General features: G+C 46.6%; 2 protein-coding genes across 5 annotated transcripts in view; one reads left to right on the forward strand and one right to left on the reverse strand.

Moving 5' to 3' along the window:
• The window catches only part of LOC142588195 (protein hunchback-like), a 46,980-nt gene extending 43,249 nt beyond the window's left edge, over positions 1–3,731 (forward strand). For both annotated transcript variants that reach the window (XM_075699718.1, XM_075699719.1), the window contains exon 3: positions 1,180–3,731. In XM_075699718.1, coding sequence (XP_075555833.1) covers positions 1,180–1,952 — 773 coding nt within the window. In that variant the 3' untranslated portion in view covers positions 1,953–3,731. The remainder of the gene's footprint in view (positions 1–1,179) is intronic.
• A 13,375-nt stretch (positions 3,732–17,106) lies between these two features.
• LOC142588196 (endothelin-converting enzyme 1-like) overlaps positions 17,107–21,505 on the reverse strand; it is a 50,472-nt gene continuing 46,073 nt past the window's right edge. For all 3 annotated transcript variants that reach the window (XM_075699722.1, XM_075699721.1, XM_075699723.1), the window contains 3 exons: positions 19,969–20,181; positions 18,223–18,299; positions 17,107–17,309 (listed from right to left, as the gene is read on the reverse strand). In XM_075699722.1, coding sequence (XP_075555837.1) covers positions 17,207–17,309; positions 18,223–18,299; positions 19,969–20,181 — 393 coding nt within the window. In that variant the 3' untranslated portion in view covers positions 17,107–17,206. The remainder of the gene's footprint in view (positions 17,310–18,222; positions 18,300–19,968; positions 20,182–21,505) is intronic.

The following is a 21,505-nucleotide window of genomic DNA, read 5'->3' on the forward strand; positions in this document are numbered from 1 at the left end:
GGTGTGGGGGGAGGGGGAACTTATTGTAATTTCAGAATTGAAGTCAGTCAGTATTCGAAGCATAACACTTTGCTAGGAATTGCTGTATACCAGTTGACGCGTTTTCTCACTTGAAGAATGCAGCAAGGTAAGCTTGACTGAAACAGCAGTACATTTTGAAACGGCACATTCATTTTGCGTCCGTATCTTTTTTTTCGAAATTAGAAAATGTTATGCTTTGAGTACTGACCGACTTGTGTTCCGCAATTATGTGATTATGCAATGTAGTTAAATAAAAGCTAATTATTTGTTACTGCAATCTTATCATACTCGTATTGGCTTTCCCCACCACTGCTACGACGCTTGATTATAAAAAAAGCAACTATTTTATCGATTATTTCAAACATCACTTACAGCGCATACATAGACAGGGGACGCTGTAAGTGATGTTTGAAACAATGGAATACCAACTATAGCCCGTACCCTAACCTTGCTTCAGTATTCTATCGAATCCTTATCTTATCCCTGCCTCTAGTAACAGAGTCTTTATCTCGTCCGTAAACTTACTACTGTGTGCGGATTACCGGATAAACGCGCAGCCGCGTGAACGGTAGCATCAACGCCGGTAGCGACATCTTATAACTCTTTGCCCGACTACAATGCATTTGAGACGTTTCTTGTGCCGCGTGAGTGTTCTCGTCGAAGGAAAAGCATAAAAGGACGCGTCATGCTAACGATTGTGTCGCAACGTTTTACCCCCGCAGCTAAGTATAAACTACGGTATGTCACAGCAGTGCTAACTTTGTGAGCTCTCTGGTTAGGTTGGCTACTCCTGTTAAGCTCTGCGTTGCAAGATGTCGCAGGAGGTCGCTACCAGTGTTGTAGATATAACGCCGTACAATTCTTCAAACGGTAAACAATTTACGGAGAAGTATGAGGCTGTTCATCCGAAAGCTAGTCGATTGATACATAGCAGAACTATACACAGTCGCTACGTCGGCGACATCAACAGTGGACTTTCTCCTATCTTAATCTTCTCCTCCCGTTTTTCCTTTCCTCCAGTGCAGGGTATCCGGCAGGGCTCAATTAGACCTGGTTAACCTCCCTGCATTTTCGCTTATCCCTGCCCCCTTCCCTCTTTCTCTGTAGCTATAGTCGACAATGTCTTGACCGCGGCGGCGCTCCTCCTTTCCCCACTAGTGCAGGGACAGCAGCTGGTGGGCCTGATCCCGGCCGTGGTGTGCGCACAGCAGCAACAGCAGCAGCAGCAGCTGCTCCGAGCCGCGGCACTCGTGGCTCCGGGCACCGTGCCGTGGAAGTGCAGCGTGTGCGACTTCACCACGGCCGACGAGCAGCAGCTGAGCCGGCACGTGCTGGGACACGCGGAGAGTCAAGACCTGTGTCGGCTGTACGGCATACGGAGCCTGCCGGGCGCAGCGCCGCCCATGCCGCCGCCGCAGCAGCAGCAGCCGCCCCCCGCGGCGATCGCCACGCACCAGCAGCAACAGGACGCCCAACCGGAGCGCCCGGCGGTCGTGTCCTCCACGTCGAGCCACGAACTGCCCCCTCCGAGGGACGAACGGAAGGGCTCCCCCCTGGACCTGAGCCGCACGCCACCGGAGACGCCGCGCAGTCGACGCAAGGGCAGGGCCACCAGGATCGACAAGCTGTGCATGCGACTCCAGGACGGCCCCGAAGTCAAGACCGAGGCGTCGCCGCCGGCGAGCCCGGTCCAGACGGGGCCCCCCGCGCCGGCGTCCCGCGAGGGCTCCGACCCGGCCGACGGTGCGAACAAGCCCAAGGACTCGTTTCGCTGCGCGTACTGCGACATCGCGTTCGAGCACTGCATCATGTACACGGTTCACATGGGCTACCACGGCTACCACGATCCCTTCACGTGCAACATGTGCGGGCAGCGGAGCGAGGACAAGCTGGCCTTCTTCTTGCACATCGCGCGCGCGGCGCATCTGTGAGACTTCTTCCGCGAGCGCTGTAGGTGGCGCGAAACCGTGGACTATAAGGTACCTACGGATAGTGCCGCATTGTACATTTGCAGAGAGATACCACACGTCTCAGGGACCGTATTATTGTCGACAGTAAGTGCGCACGTAAGGTGCAGATTATGGACAGCCTGTTGTACAAACGTAGAGAGGGAGAGAGAGAGCAGATTTATTGATAGGAATTAAGGTGCAGAGGCCGGCCGGTGAAGCTTGTCTGGCCTGGTACTTCAAAACTAGGATAAAGTGTTTACAAGACGAAGCTTTTGCTGGGAGCCATCTGCGATACCGCCTATATAGGGTGTGTGCATTTTTTCGTTGCACCAAATTTTCGAAATTGCCAGTGGCAGATGGCACAGTTCTAATCACTGAGCTAAATTACTCGACGCGGGGGCCATTAGTTCTTCGAAAAATCAAAATGCGAATTTGAATAATTACATATCACTAATTTACTTTTTAATCACTTCACGGCACATATTTCAAACTACGAATTGTAGCTACTAGGTTTCCAAGACAAACACATACACATAGTGTGTGTGTACACATATATATATCGTCATGCAGCCTCGGTCAGACAGTGCCATATTCTTGCTTGCAATGCTTCCGCTGCTGGCAAGACGAGCGTGTAGATGTACATATTTGCAGACCTATATATAGGAGTGGACTGCACCGATCTCGTTCGTTCTCATCCAGAGCCCTTTTAAATCGAAGGGGCACCACCTGCCGCAGCGACTCGGCGGCTGTGGAGTTGCGCTACTGAACGCTATTATACATGTCGCAGCTGCGACTCCCGTCGGCGATGGCCGCATTCCGACATGGGCGGAAAATGGCGCAAGCGCTCGCATATACTGTGCCCTGGGTACACGTTACGGGAGTGCTGACGTGGCCTTGTCAACCTGTTTTTGGTGTCTAGAACCTTTCGTTTGACGCAAAAAAAAAAAGAATCGAATAAGTGAAACCTCCTTATAACGAAATGGGCTATAAAGAAGTAGGTGAAATTTCCCTTGAAATACTCTCAGAGATTTACAGTGCAGTACATGTAATAACGAATATAACGAAGTAATGGATATAACGAAGCAATGGGTATAACGAAGTGAATGTGGTTCGGCCTTGCAACTTCGTTAAAAAGCGAGATTTTACGCTTGTCGTGTCGTGTTACTCCCGAGTGGTCAAACTTACATCCGGGGCCCTCCACTCGCACCCCCGCAACCCGCTGTGCATAACCAGACTGTGCAGTTTCAGTACGTTAAACCCAATAATTGAAGTGATAACGCACGGGGACCGTATTTCCTAATTACTCTTGTATTTATTTTGTTCATTCGTAACTACCACGCACAAAGCGACGCCTTGACCGCTATAACACCGGAATCGGCCTCTGTGCGGCGCTCGTGAAATGCGGCCTCTGTATGCCGTTTGCTGAGCGCTTCACGCGTACGGACAAGACTTGCACAAGCCTTCGCGTACGCGGTTGTAACTGGACCGCTTCGCGAAGCGCACTCTGCACTGACCAGCGATCAACTAGTCAGGGTGAAATGTGATCTCGGCGGCTTCGCGTCTTCACACCGCCCAAGCCAAGCCAAGCCAAGACGGAACCGCTTCGACGCCGGGCACTGCGGGTCGAAATGCAGAATCAAAACGAGCCGACTGCACCGCACGGAGTGCAGTCGTACATATGTAATATAACGATATCTATGTATACGCGCCAGATTCAGAATGTAGTACATGACAAGTAAAAATATGTCACCTTGTCCTGGAGCCCGTGTGTTATTTCCCACGTGCACCTGAATCGGATGCACTTCATCACACTGCAGCTCTTCACAGATGTATGTTTAATGTGCGGATATAATGAAGCGATGAGAGTTTGTCAGAAGTTAAAGAGAGAAGAAGAAAAAAAAAACATGCGCAGAAACCACCATGATTGCGAATGCATGTAAGCGAATAGCTGAACGCTTCTATAGAAAGCAATTTGCTTTACTGAATACGCTTGAAGGCGTTTAATCGTCACAGTGAGGATATTTGGGCAACGGGTCTTGTTTCATGGCGGAATTATACACAGAACAGAGTCGTTAACCACCACAACTGTAGCGGTATAGCATATAGGTCAACAACGCGCCCGTACTCAAAGAGCTGTGCAGTAATAGTTGGCGTTCAGCGATCAACGTGCCCCGCAGTGCATTTTGCATCGGTGCCTTTGTACAGTGTAAAATAATTTACACCCTCAAAAGTTAAGGGTGCAAATCTGTCTACAGTTCACAACCTTACACCCTTTTTGGGTGTAAGGGTGTTGGTTTATAAGCTAATTTACTCCCTTTTGTAACTTTTGAGGGTGTAAATTATTTTACAGTGATATGGGCGGTGAATTAAAGCTGAGAAAGTCCAGCCGCCAATCGCCGGCCACCTCCTCTAGCTTCTTACGAAGTCAAGATCTTCGTATGAATCCTCCCTCATAAAAAAATTTAATGCCTGAAAATTTAAGTACTACACATGAAGTATACAGTTTACGCTCGTGTAAACAAATAATGTGCTTAAATAATTGTGTTTTGCACTTTGTGATCGCGAAACACACCCACACACACAACCAACAACAACAAAAGAACGTTCCTGCAAGCATCCCATTCCTGATGATGTGTCTTCGTTGTGTTCCCCTGATAAGGAAACGGCGGAATGGCTCCGACAAGATGTCGACCAGCGGCGAACAAAATGCGTGGCATATATCTATACATTCTTTTATATTGTAACTTTGTATAGTGACGGCGAACAACCACAGTGACACAACGCGAGCCACGAAGGTAATTACTGTTCATTGGTCGCGAACCTGTGCCCAGCAAAACAAGTAACACTCAGCGAAACGATAGCGGTGAGCACACTCGCCTATCGTCGAATTATGGCCTGCGGATGAGATGCGTCTGCTATTTACGCATGGCTCAACGAACCTTCCAGCGTAATCGCGGCTGTTTCAGTAAAACTTCATTTGGGCCTAGTTGGTACATAATTCTGAACTTAACGTTACAGCGCAAACACCTAAGACGAAGCACAAAAAGATAGACACGACACACACTGGCGGCTGTTGCTTGCGCAATTTCTAGTATGTAAACACCACGCAGGTATTCGGCGTCGCGCACAAAATCTGATTGCACAAGGTTCGGCGACAGCGTAGGCAGAAGATAGAACAATCGATAACGTTCGAGAAACTTCCGATACACAAAGGCGCGTCTTACGCTGAGCGATAACCTTTAACATTTGTTGGCCGAAGAAATACGATCACTGGAGAACACACGTAAGCATTCGTAGTGATATCTCGCTTCTCCTTCGGATCCTGCTTTCTTCTCCCCTCCCTCTCCCCGAGAAATACAGTAAAGGAAAAGGACCCTCGGCAAGCGCAATAACAAGGTATGTCTGCGCATGATTTACTGCATTCCGGGTTCTTCAGACGTCGGAATAACACGACTGACACATATCGAACGCGGATACCTCGAAATGTGTCCTCTTCTATGAGGGCACATTTCATGAAGAGTGTGCTGAGGAGCGTGCTGAACAATTCTCTGGTTGGATGCATGTTGAAGGCAATCGAACATGCGCATAAGACGGGAAGTGTAGTTTATAAACGACTGGCACAGCGCTGGCAATAGCAACCGTTCTTTATGGCATACATCAACTGCGGCATGTAGGAAAGATAACTTGCGTCGAAAATGTAAAAGCGCGAGTTCATAATTGGCGACTATACTGCCTCCGGACTATCGTGCATTTCGAAAAGCGGCGTATAATGCACTGCGATGTTGAGACACAGAAGCCACGCTAACACATGAATCTCCACCGTGTTTTTAGATGTGCTCGATCCCGAGTACGGCGGCAGCATTTCGCTGGGAGCCAAATGCAAAAAACGCTCGTGTACCTATAGGTCTAGGTGTACGTTAAGGAATCCCACAAAATTAATGCGATGCGCCCTCCGCTACGGTCATTCCTCATAATCATATCGCGGTTTTGTCTTCGTTACGTAAAACCCCATAATTTAATTTTACAATTAAACATTTACAAGGCAAAGATAAGAGTATCCCTGTTAGCGTTAGTCATGCTGTTCAAAGAAAATGAGAGAGAGAGAGAGAGAGAGAGAGAGAGAGAGAGAGAGAGAGAGAGAGAGAGAGAGAGAGAGAGAGAGAGAGAGAGAGAGAGAGAGAGAGAGAGAGAGAGAGAGAGAGAGAGAGAGAGAGAGAGAGAGAGAGAGATGTTGTAAAGATACGGTGGAAGGTATGATTTTAAGACCTACGGCGTTCAGTGGTCAGAGATCTGATGACCGGACACCGCAGGTCTTATATAGTCGTATTTCGCACCGCGACTCTTTAATCATTTTCCTCTTTGGACAGCTTGGCTAACGTTAGCTGGGACACACGGTATACGTCCACGAAGATTAGGCAAAAGAAAATATAAATAATTAATAAATAAGAAATGAAGAAAAGAAGACGTGAGACGTATATACACATTTTGGTTTCCAATCAGTGCCGCTTACTGGTTTTGTTTCGTTTCATCAGTGTAATTTCCTGCCACGCAGTCAGCGCAATTGAAGGTATGCTGATGCACTCGAACTGGGGACGACATGCTGAAGCTTCGAGTATATTTCCCACTTCGCTTTAGCGATGGAGTGTGCGTAACGTTGCGTGCAAGTGTGGGCGGACAATCGCGCGAGAAAAAAATCATGCGCTACTTCCTTTGTCATTGTGCAACGAACAGTACTCACTCTTGGAGACGTCCCGCGGTCGAAGTCCTTTCCTTCGAGATTAGCGATACTACGCTGGCAGATGAGCGATTTTTTTTTTCTTTTATCATCGAGGAAAGCCGTGCATCGTGAATGGCCGGCAACACAGGCAGTCCTTATGTATAGCAACGGTCCGCGAACTTGGTCACACAGATTCATTCCATTCCTTAATATGCCAATCACTGTTTCACTGCTACACACGTCTTTACTCCACCGCTCCAGATATTGCAGCATGAATGGATCACTGTGCGTTAGCGAAAATCTAGTTGCACTTACAGCAGCTCATCGCACAGAAGCAGGGCAGAAGCGGTGATAGTTTTCTATACGTGCGCTTTCGCTCAGGCACCGCTCTGCCGCTGCTGCTGCTGATGATGTGGCTTTCCCCTTAGTATCGGGTGGGCGCAAGTTTTGCACCTGTTTCCGTTAAATCAAAAACAAATAAAAAGGGGTGGGGGGCGCCGCCGAAAGCGCCATCTCGTTTCTTTAGAGTAACATCGCGGCCGCGCGCCGTATGCTGTGGACGCGAGCGTGAGCAGAGAAGGATGGTGGTTCGAAATCGAGCGCCCAAGGGAGAAATGTGGGTGAAAGCGCGCCGTCTTCCGTCACCTACAAGACAGCAAGGGGTGGAGGTGGGGGGGGGGGAGGGGTTACTCCGGTGGCGGTTGCGTATGGTGCGACTCCATATTGAAAACGATCTGCGGTGGGTACAGTGCGCGCCGAGGGCTGTCTTTGTGTGCGCTGTGCTCTCGCCGCCTATTTCGCGCTGAAGACAGAGGCAGCAGGAAGGGTGATTCGCTCGCTGCTGCTGCCACGCTTCTTCACTCCAGCGTTTTGACAGCGAGTGCCCGCGGTCATCGAGTGAGATGTGTTCGTGTTTGCTGGTGCGCGCGAGACACCAAGCTTGTTAATTTAGTTAGTAAGCGAATGTTTAGAAGTTATACAGTCGATAAAACTACTTTCCTTACTTCATATAGCTGTCTAATAATTTGGTATCGCCATCGATGCTTCGCCTTTCGCGCTAAATTGCGACATTCTTCAGATTGACAACACAAAAGTATAGCTTTAGTGTGTGTGTGTGTGTGTGTGTGTGTGTGTGTGTGTGTGTGTGTGTGTGTGTGTGTGTGTGTGTGTGTGTGTGTGTGTGTGTTTGCGCGTGCGTGCGTGCGTGCGTGCATCACAGTTCTCTGCCTCTGAATAACATAATTCTATGTTATTCTGAGTCCACGTTAAATAACAGCAAAATTATTTCGACGTTCCGGGCGAAAACAGAAACTTATTGAATTTATTCCTTGAAATAATAAAATCTCAGATCTCCAATGATGCAGGGACGAAGGGCAATGAGTGCCTGACAAAGGTGTGCCCGCACAGTAGCAACTGCACAACGCACACAAAAAGTGCAGATTTGCTACAAACAATTTTAATATTTAAACATGGAATAATACTTGGTGCTTAAGTTTAATTTGTCCCTAGTGAGATGGTATTGTCGAGGTTGTACATAACAGAGTACAATCAACATAAAAGACTTGCAACATTCACAAGAAAAAGAAAAGAAGAAAGGCAGGAGATGTGTGCGACCTTCCAGATTTACAACACAATTTCAGCGACGTAGTTTTTGGAGCAGTCGCAGTAAGTTTCAGTACCTGTACTTATATCACATACTTTAAGGTGTTGACTTTTACGACTGTCCCCTTTGAACCTTTGCTCGCATGTAACGTTTTCGAGCGCTTCTTGTTAAGGAATTTTTACAATGCCAGTAATTCATCAACACACAGTTTACTTCGCCGCAACATTGATCATAGCGCACCCCCCCCCCCCCCCCCCCCCCCCCCCCCACTCCATTTCTGCAAGATTTGATCGCGGTTGCGTTCGCAGTTCTCATGCAGGAGAGCGGCAGAAATTCTGCTTTATTCGTAAAACGCATTCAAAAAGCTCCGGATCACTTGCCTGCGTAATTTACTACAAAGGTCGTAATTAGTCCCCTCACTTTGAACTTGGCCTACATATTACGTAATCTACCCTTTATTTTTGTACCATATATATAAACAAGGCGTTTTGTTTAGTTCACTGAAAACATCGGAGAAAAAGGAACACGGTATGGCGCATGAAGGTATAGAAGAAAAAAAATAATCAGGGTTCAGTAATTATTTGCAACGCTTCTAATCAGGCCAGTAACATAACCATTTTGTCACATTACCACATCCCCGTTTCCACGAAACATAACCCTGTTGTAACCTACAGCTATGCAGGGAAGCATATTTCATAGCGTCCGTATCATACTTTCTAACATTTTAAGGTTTTTTTAAAAATAAAAGCTGTGTTTGAACCAACGGCACTAAACTTCGCACGGAGATATGCCATAGCGGGCCACCCATTTTGGATAAATTTGATCTCGGTGGCATTTGTATTTCTGCCAGGACAACGGTCTCGTAAGACAAACTTAACGCTCTAGAGGGCTTGCGTTTTTATTGTCAAAGCCCCAATTACCTATCCATTTTTGAACACTGCCTACACATCAATCATTACTTGGTCCTTACTGTCACTAAACATAAAGAAGTTGCCTCGTTTAGCTCACTAGTGTAAACACCAGACGAAGCTCACATATTATGAATTAAAAAATGCAAGTTTAATAATTATTTGTAAAGCGTATAAATAAGTCCGAAACGCTAAAAGATCGCGACACATCGCAACTAAGATGCCGTCCGTTCCTTCTTATAGAAAGTTTCTCTTGGACTCTCGGATTCTCTTGGGACATTGGGAAACGTAGCTGACAACAGCACAGTGACACTCACTTGCTTAAGATTTTTTTTTTTTGTACGTGTGCAAAAGCTATATTTGCGCCACACGCTACCCACTTGCAACTTTGCCTACACAGTAACCATACCTTGTCATTTCCCCAAATAGAAGCAAGGTGCCTTGTTTAGTTCACCAAGAACACCAGAGAAACAAACTACGAACCTCGTACGACGCACTAAAGTAGGCGGGCATTCAAAAAGAAAATGAGGGTTCAGAAATTATTTGCAACGCTTCCATTTAAGCAGGAACGTGAAAGTTTCGCAACCCATTAATCTAAAATTCTCCCTGACAGAAGTTGAAGTTGGTAGATCAGAGCCTCTCCCTGCGATCTCCAATTACCCCTGTCCTGCGCCAACCGATTCCAACCAGCACCCGCGAATTTCATATTTCATCGCTCCACCTAGTTTTCTGCCGTCCCTAGACTGCGTTTCCGTTCTGTTCGTATCCATTCTGTAACCCTAACGGTCCAACGGTTATCTAAACGGCGCATTGCATGACCTGCCCAGATCCATTTTTTTCTCTTGATGTCAATTAGAATACCGTCTATACCCGTGTGCTTTCTGATCCAAACCGCTCTCTTTCTGTCTCTTAGCGTTATGCCTAGCAAAAAGTTGGTATCTAGTGCACTTGATTTAGAAGTCTGGGAAACATGGTATGACACACTTGAGCGCGCTTGAATAGGTAACTTTCTACAACGGCTTTAATGAACTGACACAGACCAAACATGGCATACTTTGCCGCCCTCCCCCCAATCACACATGCGTACATACACACAACTTTGAGAGTGAAAGGGCCAATGCCCCATCCCCTCCCTGCAGTAAATATAGTGCCTACGTTATCTGCCATCTGTTGTGGTCGTCTCAGCACTGTATGCAGATGCGCATCGCACTTGCTGACTAGGTGCTAAAGAGGCTATCACGTGTTCCATTTATTTTATAATTAAACCCAGAAAGAAGAGAAAATCTTCACAGAAAAGCAGCGTGAAAACTTTTTTTTTCTTCATAATGACACAATAAGCACGAAAATTTAATACGGACTTATTTACTAATATCTTTCAAGTGGGCATTAATATAAAAATAATTGATAAATTATGAGCAAAGTGTCAGTTATCCGGAACACAAAAGCCGTAGCCGCCGTCTTTAGTGGTTAATTTTATCTTTTAAACGTTTATGCAACTTTTTAGAACGTGCTACATATATTTGCACTAAGGACGTGCGAATATTCGGAAATTGTATTATATTTGAAAATTGCGCCTTGTCCGTCGTACATGTTGTTCTTTTAGTCCGCGTCTTCGTAGCGCTCTTTTCATCAAGTATGCAAAACCAACTCGCCCACATCAAGCTTCTGCTGCTTCAAATAAATATAATAAATTGATGGCTGTGCGGGAGCAAAAACGGTTCTTAGCGTTCGTTCCTATCTAATCTAAGAATATGTTTCCGAGCTGAATTTTGTGACGAGTTCGTGCTGGCTCGCGATATTCTGTTTGTAAAGTGCGCTCAGCCACTAAACGAGTAAATTATGCGGGAAAGCCAGCCTCTCAGCTCCAAGGAGCACGGTTTTGCGAAGCGCGAGGGCGCGTTTGGAGCGCAACAAAAGGTGCAGAGGCAACAGCGCACAAGAATCCAACTGAAATAAGAATGTTCTTTCCCGCAGTATAAGCAGTACAAGTCCAGTGAGCCGATCCTCAGCACGATGCCCGTCCTAGCGGCCTCACTATGAAAAATGTGTCAGCATTCCGCCGCACGCCTGTGTCGCTACTCTGTGCATCGTAACGGATACCTGCTGCAACATTTCGGGATAGAACGATGACCCGTGCACTACCGCAATACACGCTAGATTGAGAACCGGTACTTGTAGTACAGGGGCCGTATTCTGCAAGTGTCCACCTAGCGGACATGTCCATTTCGTCTGCTGCCGATGTGCTGACTGGCCGAGGGGCGCCATTTCCTCTTCATCTGTATTCCAGCCCAGCCAATCAGAACTTCAGCAGCAGACGAAATTGACATGTTGACTAGGTGGATACTTCCAAGAAAACTTCGGGCACGCGGCGGCAAGGCACAGTAAAAACCATTGTTCCCAGCTTTCGTGCCTCTAGTCCAAACAGTCTTCGTTTGTGCAGGGAAGAGCTCCCGGGTGGCGGAGATACGGAGAGATACGGCTCTTCCTTCTTCCTATCATGCCTATCGCTAAATTCTTCCCATCGGCATGATTCATAGTACTGGCGGATCCCACGCACTGTTGGAATCTATGTAAGCGAAGCTTTGTAGGCTGTTTGCTTTGATTGACGATAATTAGCGGCGAAGTTGGCGGCAAATGTGCAATATTTCTACAACGTTTGGTCCAATACGAGAGTGGAGAGTTGAAGTAAAACGTTAGCTTTCGTGCACCACTGCTCTTTGTCTGCGTGGTCCACATAACGCACAGGGAGACGCGCTTGCTTGAGGCGTTGTGCGTCGTCGTTCATTACCTCTAAGAGGGTTGAGCATTATCACTTCTCACGTGACACGTGGCATCGTGGCAGAAATTTTAACACTTCCCTGTCCGCGGGAAAATAGGCAGTTTTTGGGTAGTCTAGTAAACGATTATTTTACTGCTACAGGAAATGCTTGACATTATAATGTAATGGTATCGATTTGTAGGAAGGATGTGCTTTCTAATCGTACTATCTTCAAGCAAACATTTATTACCAATTATCTGAAAAAAATTCTTAAATAAAAAAATTTCAATCGAAATTGAGAAAACTTCATAAAAACATCGATGCTGCTTTGTACCAAGAGAACAGAATTTTTTTTCTTTTTCAGAAGCTAGACTTCACGAAATTACACAACACCATAGAGTGCAGAGGCGTACATTCCCGCCGCCGCACCCAAAATTAAGCAAAAATCAATCTGTCGAAAGGCGGGAGTTACAGACCAGATCCTATCCGAGACCAGCTATTATGCACCTAATACACCCAGATTTGTACACGACAGACAAGTGCAGACATTGCGACTCTAGAGCCACCCTGGAGCATATCCTATGGGAATGTACGGCTGTAATACAGGATAGCTGTGATGCAGCCTCAAACAGCGACAGCCTCCGCGCGCGCTGGTAGTCTGCGTTGCTCAGCTCGACGTGCAGCACCAACTCTGGACCGTACAGCGAGCCGAGGAAGCCGCCAAGGGCCAACAACCCTTGGCCGAAACCTAGACGGGGTCCAGGCCCACCCCACCAAATTGCAGGGTACTGAATAAAGTTATTTGAATGAACGAATATAGATTTTGAAGAGAAATGCTATCTGCAACATTCCTGCAAATATAAGCGTTTTCTATCTTTAGAACTTCTTCATACACAAAGGAAAATGTTAGCCCCAGTGGATATTGTGCCACCGCGCAAACCGCCGCAGTACCGCTACGCGGCACTGCCGAGCCTCTCAGTGTAAAACCCCTTAAACTTTGTAAAGTAGCGACACTCTCCTCCTCCGCCTTCACTCCTCGTTTCTCCGCTCTTTCATGCTCCCTCCTCGACCGTGGCGCCGCCTACACTGCACAAGCGTAGCAATGGCGCCATCATGCTACAGTGGCTAATCTAGCCACTGTAGATTACAGTGGCTATTCTAGCCACTGTAATCATGCTCTCCTCGCCACTCCGTAGACGCTTCTCGAGCAAAAATGGCGCCGATGCACGGCGCGAGGGCCCACGTGATGCTATTAGGCCAATGGCGACGCGGCGTCGGCCTCGGCCAGAGCGCGCGATGAAGCGGCATTCTTCAAAGCGTGGCACTACTTTACAAAGTTTAAGGGACTTTATCTCAGTGCCGTCTTCTCGCGTCTTCTCCGCAGGCTTCTCGCGCGCAAAACTCCACTCGTCTCCACTCCGTGCGCCGCCGCCGACATGTGATCCTGGTCAAACGACGCTGACACCCTGCAGATAAGAACTGTAACCTTTTTGAACACAGCGGAAACCTTTAGATCTGAGCGCGGACGCGACGAAACGGCGCGGAGTAGAAAACGGAAGTTGCGGGCGGATACCCGTTGACGTTCCAGGGCTATTCGGCGCACTTTCGCCGTCCGCGCTAAAGTCAGATGAACCAAAATCATCTTCCGAGTCGATGCTGCTACCACCATCACAAAATTCTAGCTCAGACTTGTCTCGATCCGTGGAAATTTGCTGTTTCCGAAGGTCAGCTACGCACGACGTCGACGCCATGTCGGAGGCTACGAGCGCTGGTCACGCGCGGCCATGGAGGAAAGAAAAAAATGCATGCGACTAAAGGGCGTTTTAAAGGTGCCCACGGCCCTGCAGTCGAAAAAACAAAAACGAAAGCGAAACCAGCATGGCCTCCGAGATTTACCCCCGCGCGCGTTTCTCTAGAAACGCCCGCGCCGCGGTAAATCTCGGAGGCCATGAAACTGGAAACGTAGTTGCTCTTTTAGGCACTGGATGGTGCTAGCGGTCCAGAAGCGCTCCAAGCGCGGCAAAATTTGAAGTTGAAAAACCACCGACAATATGTTGTCGATGGGTGTAGGCGCAGAAGTGGTAAACTAATTGAATTACGGGGCTGTACGTAATCCAATGAATTATTATAATTGTATGTATACACTGTATACATACATTCGCGGTCTGCGCCACGTTTCGCTGCGTAGCGAAGACGCTCCTGTTCCGCGCGACGCTTCTTTCGGGCCTGGGTGTCCCCGACGCTGAGTGCACGTTTTGGAGCCATTTTGCTTGTGCGTGTTTACGGTCTCCTTCTGCATACATGGCCAGCACGCTGTTGAGACGTCCAGTTGGGCTAGGGACGATTGTAATGTTTACATTATCACAGCCCAGCGCGCGACCTCCACAGCCCAGCATCTATTTTTGACGCATAGGAAAGCAAGCAGAGCACGTGCAATACGCACAAACTGTGAAACGCTAAAGCCCCTTAAACTTCGTAAAGTACTGCCACGCTTTGAAGAATGCCGCCTCCTCCTCGCGCGCTCTGGCCGAGGCCGACGCCGCGTCGCTATTGGCCTAATAGCATCACGTGGGCCCTCGCGCCTTGCATCAGGCGCCATATTCGCCTGAGAAGCGTCTACGGAGTGGTGAGGAGCGCATGTTGGCGCCTTTGCCACGCTCGAGCAGTGTAGGCGGCGCCACGGTCGAGGAGGGAGGGTGAAAGAGAGGAGAAACGAGGAGGCACGAAGGCGGAGGAGGAGAGTGTCGTTACTTTACGAAGTTAAACGCTGGCGGGCAGCGGCGCTAGCCTGGATGCGCGGGGACGAGAGCCATCTGTTGGTGTTTCACAAAACCCAGCGGCGCGCGCGGCAAGACCATAAAGCAGCGCCCGCGAAGTCGGCAGAAGAGGCCAAAGTAAACTTCACTTAAATAACCCTCCCCCCTTTCCCTGATCTCGCAGGCGATGAGCCTTCAACAATTTGCCTCGATGCCCGAGCACATACATCACGGTATGCTAAAAGGCGCTATTCACAACGAATACGAATGTATTACACAAGCTTGTACTTGGAGTAATCAAAGCAAGCTTTTGATGCAATAGAAGGAGCTGTATACCTCGCATTATATTGATCGTTCCACTATGTCCAGGCAAATGCAATATCAACCACAGTGAGTCAGTCATTCAGATGTCTCACACAGAAGGAAAACAACAGAAGGGGGCTTGATGCACAAACTGTGCTGTGGAAGCTTTGCTTGCATGTGGCATAAAGCATAGGAAAAAGAAAAGATCATGTTCTTGCAGTTCTTTTCTAAGCGACGATCATAGCAAACATTCAAGCACCACTTCATTTTGGTTGGGTGTGAGTGGAGCTTTTGCCTGGCTCATTCGTTACTTTTGTAGCACCATCTCACTCCCGAGCTTATCGCTTGACGGCAAATACAATAAATGATGGTGTCCACAGGGTTCAAATGCCTTAGTGTTTATAGGCACTTGATGTTGTACAATAAAGCACAAGTTGCCAAGAACAGAGAGCTAGTGGGGCTCAATTTCCCAGGTTAACACGAGTCAAATCTTTTAGTATAACAGCTTGCTATACCACAGTAACCTTTTGCCAATGACAATAATTCCAATGTCCCAACATGTTAAACTAATCGAACTTGCTAATTAATGCATCTGCATATCATTATTCACTAAATTATTTGATATTCATAGCTAAGTATTTGTATTCTATTCCTATTTGAAAATTTTCATATTTGCATGCTTTGTACTATATTGTACAAGTAATAACAGATAATAGGCTAGCTTGAGACACTGGCATGAAAATGACCTCAAGACTGCAAAACTTTATTTGTGCTTCATCCATTCACAAGCAATAAACTGCAACACATATGTTGTATATTGATTTTACTGTACAACCTTAGCCATATTCAACTAGCATAAGCACAAGCCATTCACAATGCAAAGGCTTTGACAACAGTTTCGGCCCTAGGCTGCCCTTTTTGTCACAGTTTTGCCAATGTTTGAAAGCAGCAATCTCGGGAGCTTGTCAGTTCTTGTGGACACGGATACCAGTTTTTTAACAACACGAATATCCCTTGCCAAGCACACAAACAGATGTCCACTTTCCTAATAAGGCTGTAGCAGTGCTGCTACCACTGCTGCCATAACATCGTTTTTTGCACGTCTTTTAACGCTATTCATGACATGTTCCTTTTCTTTTTCCTTGCTTATCATGCTGTACTGAAAGGAGTTTTATTAGGGGTGCTGGTAGCGGACGCTTGTGAATGCAGCCAAGGAAGATGATGATCGGCTAGGCGCGAGCTAAGAATGCTGCAGGCTAGGGGGCCAGACAGACGACATGCTGCTTTGTGGGCCACCTGCCACTGGACAATGCCACCACTTACAGCTAACTAGGGGTGTGCGATTATTCGAAGATTATTCGAAACTTTCGATGAATGAATCAAATAGTGTGTTACTCAGTTCGGTCTTTGAATCGAATAGTCACTATTCATTGATGCCAACATTTTTAGAATACTTCTCAAGTAATTCAGAACCTGAACTGAATAAACATAACATTGGAGCAAAAGTATGACAAATTTGCCCCCTCCACGGTGATAGTACAGAGATAAAACATGAGAATTTGCGTAGTGCAGCAGGCTACATCAATTAGGTAGCCATACTGTAATTACAGGCTGTACAGCGATCATCCGCTATCTCTGAGCAGACCTGTGCATGTGGAGAAACTACTTGCTTGCTTCTAGTGTTCTATCTGTGCTTTTAATAAACAACAGTTCATAACATACTATATGATGACAGACATTTGCAAAACTTAAGAATACAGGGGATGTGAACATCGTTTTATAGTAGTTGTGATAATGGCTATTCATTATTCAAAAACTAGTAAAGAAGTATTCAATATTTGATTCAATTCGCTTTTGCCACTATTCGGTTCGTATTCAATTTGGTCTCAAAAATCACTATTTGCACACCTCTGCTTACAATAAAATGTAGATGGGCCAAATATACGAGCTGCCTACAATGCAAAATGGGGTCCACAGGTTTCTTGAGCACATCTTTGGTTCCTATACAAATCACAGCGACATTAACTGCCTTTTTTCACAGCTGTTAGCCATGAAAAAATGACAACATGAAAACTAAGCAAACAAATGAGAGAGCATATAAAAATTGCTGGCTATGGCATTTGTACAGCAGAGCTCGTGCATATTTTATTATACCTAGCGAGACATAAAAATAAGTAATGGGCATGACCCTTCAGCTCCAGACTGAACACTGTGTTGTAGGGTTCATCTCTGTGCCAGAGGCACACTGAAATGCATCAGCGAATTCACGGTTGTTGCTCAGGGCCAGGTTCGTCCTGGAATGCAAAAACAAGGAGTACGTCAGCAAGGCTATGTGCTACTACTACATTGAGAAGTGGCCTTCCAGTTAGTAGGTGGAGGCTACACTGACCTACAATGCAGGACAAAGGCCTCTCTCAGCGATCTACAGTTATCTTTGCCTTGCGTGGGCCAATTGCATCCTGTAGCAGCAAATCTTGGACAATCTGCCTTCAACTGCATTGTTAACTCTATCAGCCTTAAGTGCGACCGATGGTGGTGCTGCCATTGGCACTTCTGCGACGTCCACAAGGGAACTTACATTTGTCATCTCCCCTCTCCGAGGGAAAGTATACTATATAATTTTTTTTTTTAGAGAAGTCATTTATTTCTGCTTCGTCGTACGATTTGTTTACACTGGCTCTCTTTTCGTGTGTGTAGCATGATGCTGTCAGAGTACAATCTCTGTATATATATATATATATATATATATATATATATATATATATATATTTTTTTTTTTTTTTTCAGGAGTCAATTTTATAAAAGTCAGTTCTGTTAGGCCAGCAGACATCATATACTATGTGGTAGAAGCAAAGCAGCAGTAAGCAGAAAATCTTTTTTACAAGCTTTTAGCGATGGCAATGGAGGTAATTGTATATGTGCTGCCGATGACAAGAGAAATGCCACGTGGGACCCATTGGAAATTCATAATGCAATGGACATATTAATATATTTTTAGTACATGTTAAGCTGTGCAAGAAAACGTAGGCACAAAGGCGAAGTAAGGACAGGACTGCCCTTTCTTCAACCCTTGACCACGTTTTATCGTGCCATGCAGCTTGTCATAAAGTCATGCAAACTTGCCCAAGTTTCCTCGCTTAGAAGATTTTAGTACAACATGAACATAATTAAGCTTGCAATTTTTTTACTGAACCAGACGTAACCCACCTGTATCTTCCTTTGCTCTTGTATGAGCAGCGGATGTCTTCAATGCTTTTTTCAACTGAAGGAGCCTCGCAGTGACTCTAGAAAAAACAAAGACAAGGACAAATAAGACGCAGACTAAAGTGATTTCCAACAATAGAGCTCACCGTAAAACAGGTGCAGACTATTCAGTTCAGGGTTCAATGCTTCCAAGAAGCCAATGCGTCATAACCCTGTCAGATTAGCAATTTTGCTGTCGAGAAGTAGGGGTGACAAAAGTTGGGACAGAAACCATGATTGTCAAAGTAAATGACAGCTTTCTTGTGCAACCTGCTGTATATCCTCATGTCATTCATGAATCACGAAACCTTGTGGGCACATCAGCAGACACACAAAGTGGCAACCTCGCTGCCAATCGTGCCAAGTGGTACCACAACTGTGTATATCTCGTAATCATAGCACCCCAGTTGAAACTCTGTAGCAGCCCCCACTATGCCTAGTACCCTAGCTACAACTTCGTTGCAATGAATATCCATCAAGCAGTTGCGCCCGATGCAGAGGTGTCTGTTGCGGGTCGGGCACTTGTAGCTGGCCTGCGCCCTCCTCACCTTCCCCTCCCCTAGCAAGTGTCGTCACCAGTGTGCGCACCAACCAATCAGGTGTCTTGCTCTCCTCCTGCTTTCCACCTGCGCTTCCCTCTCCACTCTTTATTCTCCTATGTTGTGAAGTTGGGTGGGGGGAGTCCATGCGCCCACGAAGGTTCCATGGATGGTGACGTGCCAGGTTCCGGTAGAAAGAAGGGTTCCCAGCGATGTTCAAAGAATGAGAATAGGGATTATATTCAAAAAAGGTACATGGTTCAGTTTTACAAACATGGCTCCAACTATTGGAGCACCCTACATGCTAGAGCCTTTGCATGTCCGAGCATCTCTCTCCTTAACAGCCGTCCGGATCCACTTTTTATGCTGTTTATTTCCCTTTTTCCCTCGTCAGCGGAATTCACTAGCCAATCACGAACACCAAAGTGGTCACCTGCTCTCGTTCCCCAACGTCACATGTGTCTCCAACATTGCACAATATGAGGCAACCACATGGCAAACTGTGAACTGGCCATCAACATTTTCCCTGGGAGTTTTCAACAATGACCCTGTCATCAATAAGTGGCCTCTTCGCGACAGTCACGGAGGGGGGGGGGGGGCCACGTTGTTGTCTTAAATGCTGAATCGTTCACCACCTCCTGTTCCCCAACACTCCATGTGTCTCCAACGTTGCACAATATGAGGGAACTACATGGCAAACTGTGAATTGGCCGTCGACGTTTTCCACGGGAGTTCTCAACGATGACACTGTCATTGATAAGTGGCTTCTTCATGACGGTCAGGAGGGGCGACGCTGTTGCCTTGAAGTGAGCTGTCATTTCTGGGCATTCGAGAAGCCTCATCTGGAACATGACTGCCTGTCCGTAAGACTCAGGTGACACTGGTTGAGCTGCCTTGAATGAACGATAAGGCAATATTAGCACCTGTGATAGCCGCATGTCTGCTGGCGAAGCATCCTTTGTTCTTAGGGATCATCAGGCACAACGACCTTCCAGCTTTTATTGTGCAAGATTGACCAAAGTCTGTTCTAAGTGGACAAAGAAGCTAAATAAAGCTATCGATACAAAATGGAAAAGAATCTTTCCGTGTAAGCAGGAATGGAGCTCCATGGCAACACTTTGCTTCTTCAACCACCACTGATGGAAAAATCAGCTCATCATCACTCACTCACCCGGGCAAGGTAGATGAAGAAAAGCTGGCGAGAAGACAAGTGCTCTACTCCAGGAAGCCTGTAGTCCCGGTTGAGGTACCGGTTTGTAAACAGCCGGTCGTCATACACCTTTACCGAGACACGCACAGCTACATTGTCCTCAATGTCACTCAGGCCTTGCAAGTTGAGGCGCCTGCTCACATCGTGCAGATCGATCCCTCTATGTTGTAAAACCTGCAGCCGTTCGCAGAAAAAAAAAAACAATAAGTGACAGATTAATTGCGCGAAGTTTTACACTGGCATCAACACTACAGATATTTATGCTACGGCTCACAGGAACAGGCTACGACAGATACTGTGGGAGCCATTTCCTACCAGAGTGCACCACTCTAGAAACCTAAACTATCTTTTACTTACATCAGAACACTTTCCCTATCAGCACTAAATATGTCGTCTCCTCGCAGGTCGTGTGCTGCGCAAAAAGCAAAGAGTGCCAGCAAGCATTGCAAAATTTAAAAAAAAAAGTGCTTCATTTTCAGGTGTTGCGTGGTGGCTGTCTGTTGGGAAGGCAGTAAGGAAATGCAATGCAACAAAAAGCATACCATAGCTGCACAAATAAAAATGTGAGGTTTCTTGTTCCTTTCACTTCTTTGTACACAGCAAGCTCAACCATTAGACACCTGAGCTGTGCAGCAAAGCCAGCCTCTCGATGTGCCCCCCTCCCCCTATGTAGACCTGCGTACTCTATCCAAAGGGGCATGTGCTGGTGAGGACGGAAGCAAAAGGAGATCACGGAGGAATGGTACAACTGTTCAGAGTTCTTGCACGGCAACATGTGTCCAAATTAATTTTTCCAGTGCATCACAGTCTTGTTGAAACACAATCCATTATTATGATGGGTGGGTTATTTCGCAGGAAGGCACATCCTACATCAGAGGTGTCATGAGTCAACATGTAACAACCACCTTTGTTATGTTGATATTTCAGCCGTCACCTGGCCTTTTCAAATTAAAATCGACAAGATTTCAGCCTGTTTTTATATGATTTCAATAGGGGAAAAAAGGTAACAATTAGAATCGGTAGAGTGAGAGAAAAACATTCCTTTAATGAAATTGATAAATAAAAGGCAACCCTTGTGCTGCTTCTGGCAAGGTGCCTAGATTGGCATCAGAATGGAAAACTGGGTGACATTCATTGTTTGGCAGTAGTGCTACTTGGACAGGTACTGAATTAGGAACAGTGCATGTCTTGTTTCTACTCTGCTTAGTTTTTGTCCCGGTAGTGCTGCCGGCAAATGATGCCTATAAATTAGATTGATGGCTTCACTCCTCAATTCAGGTACAGCTGCAAGCTGTTGGGCATGGCTTTCTGGGGGGGCTAGGGTTCCACTTGGAGGGAAGGATATAGTCTAACGACTGACCTTCGTAGCCCAGCAAGGCAGAGAGAGAGAGAGAGAGCAAGGACAGGAAAGGCAGGGAGCTCAACCAGACGAGTGCCCGGTTTGCTACCCTACACTGGTAATAAGGGAAAGGGAAATAGAAAAAGAAGAGGGAGAGAG

This window comes from Dermacentor variabilis, chromosome 7 (genome assembly GCF_050947875.1).
Source record: "Dermacentor variabilis isolate Ectoservices chromosome 7, ASM5094787v1, whole genome shotgun sequence".
NCBI lineage: Eukaryota > Metazoa > Arthropoda > Arachnida > Ixodida > Ixodidae > Dermacentor > Dermacentor variabilis.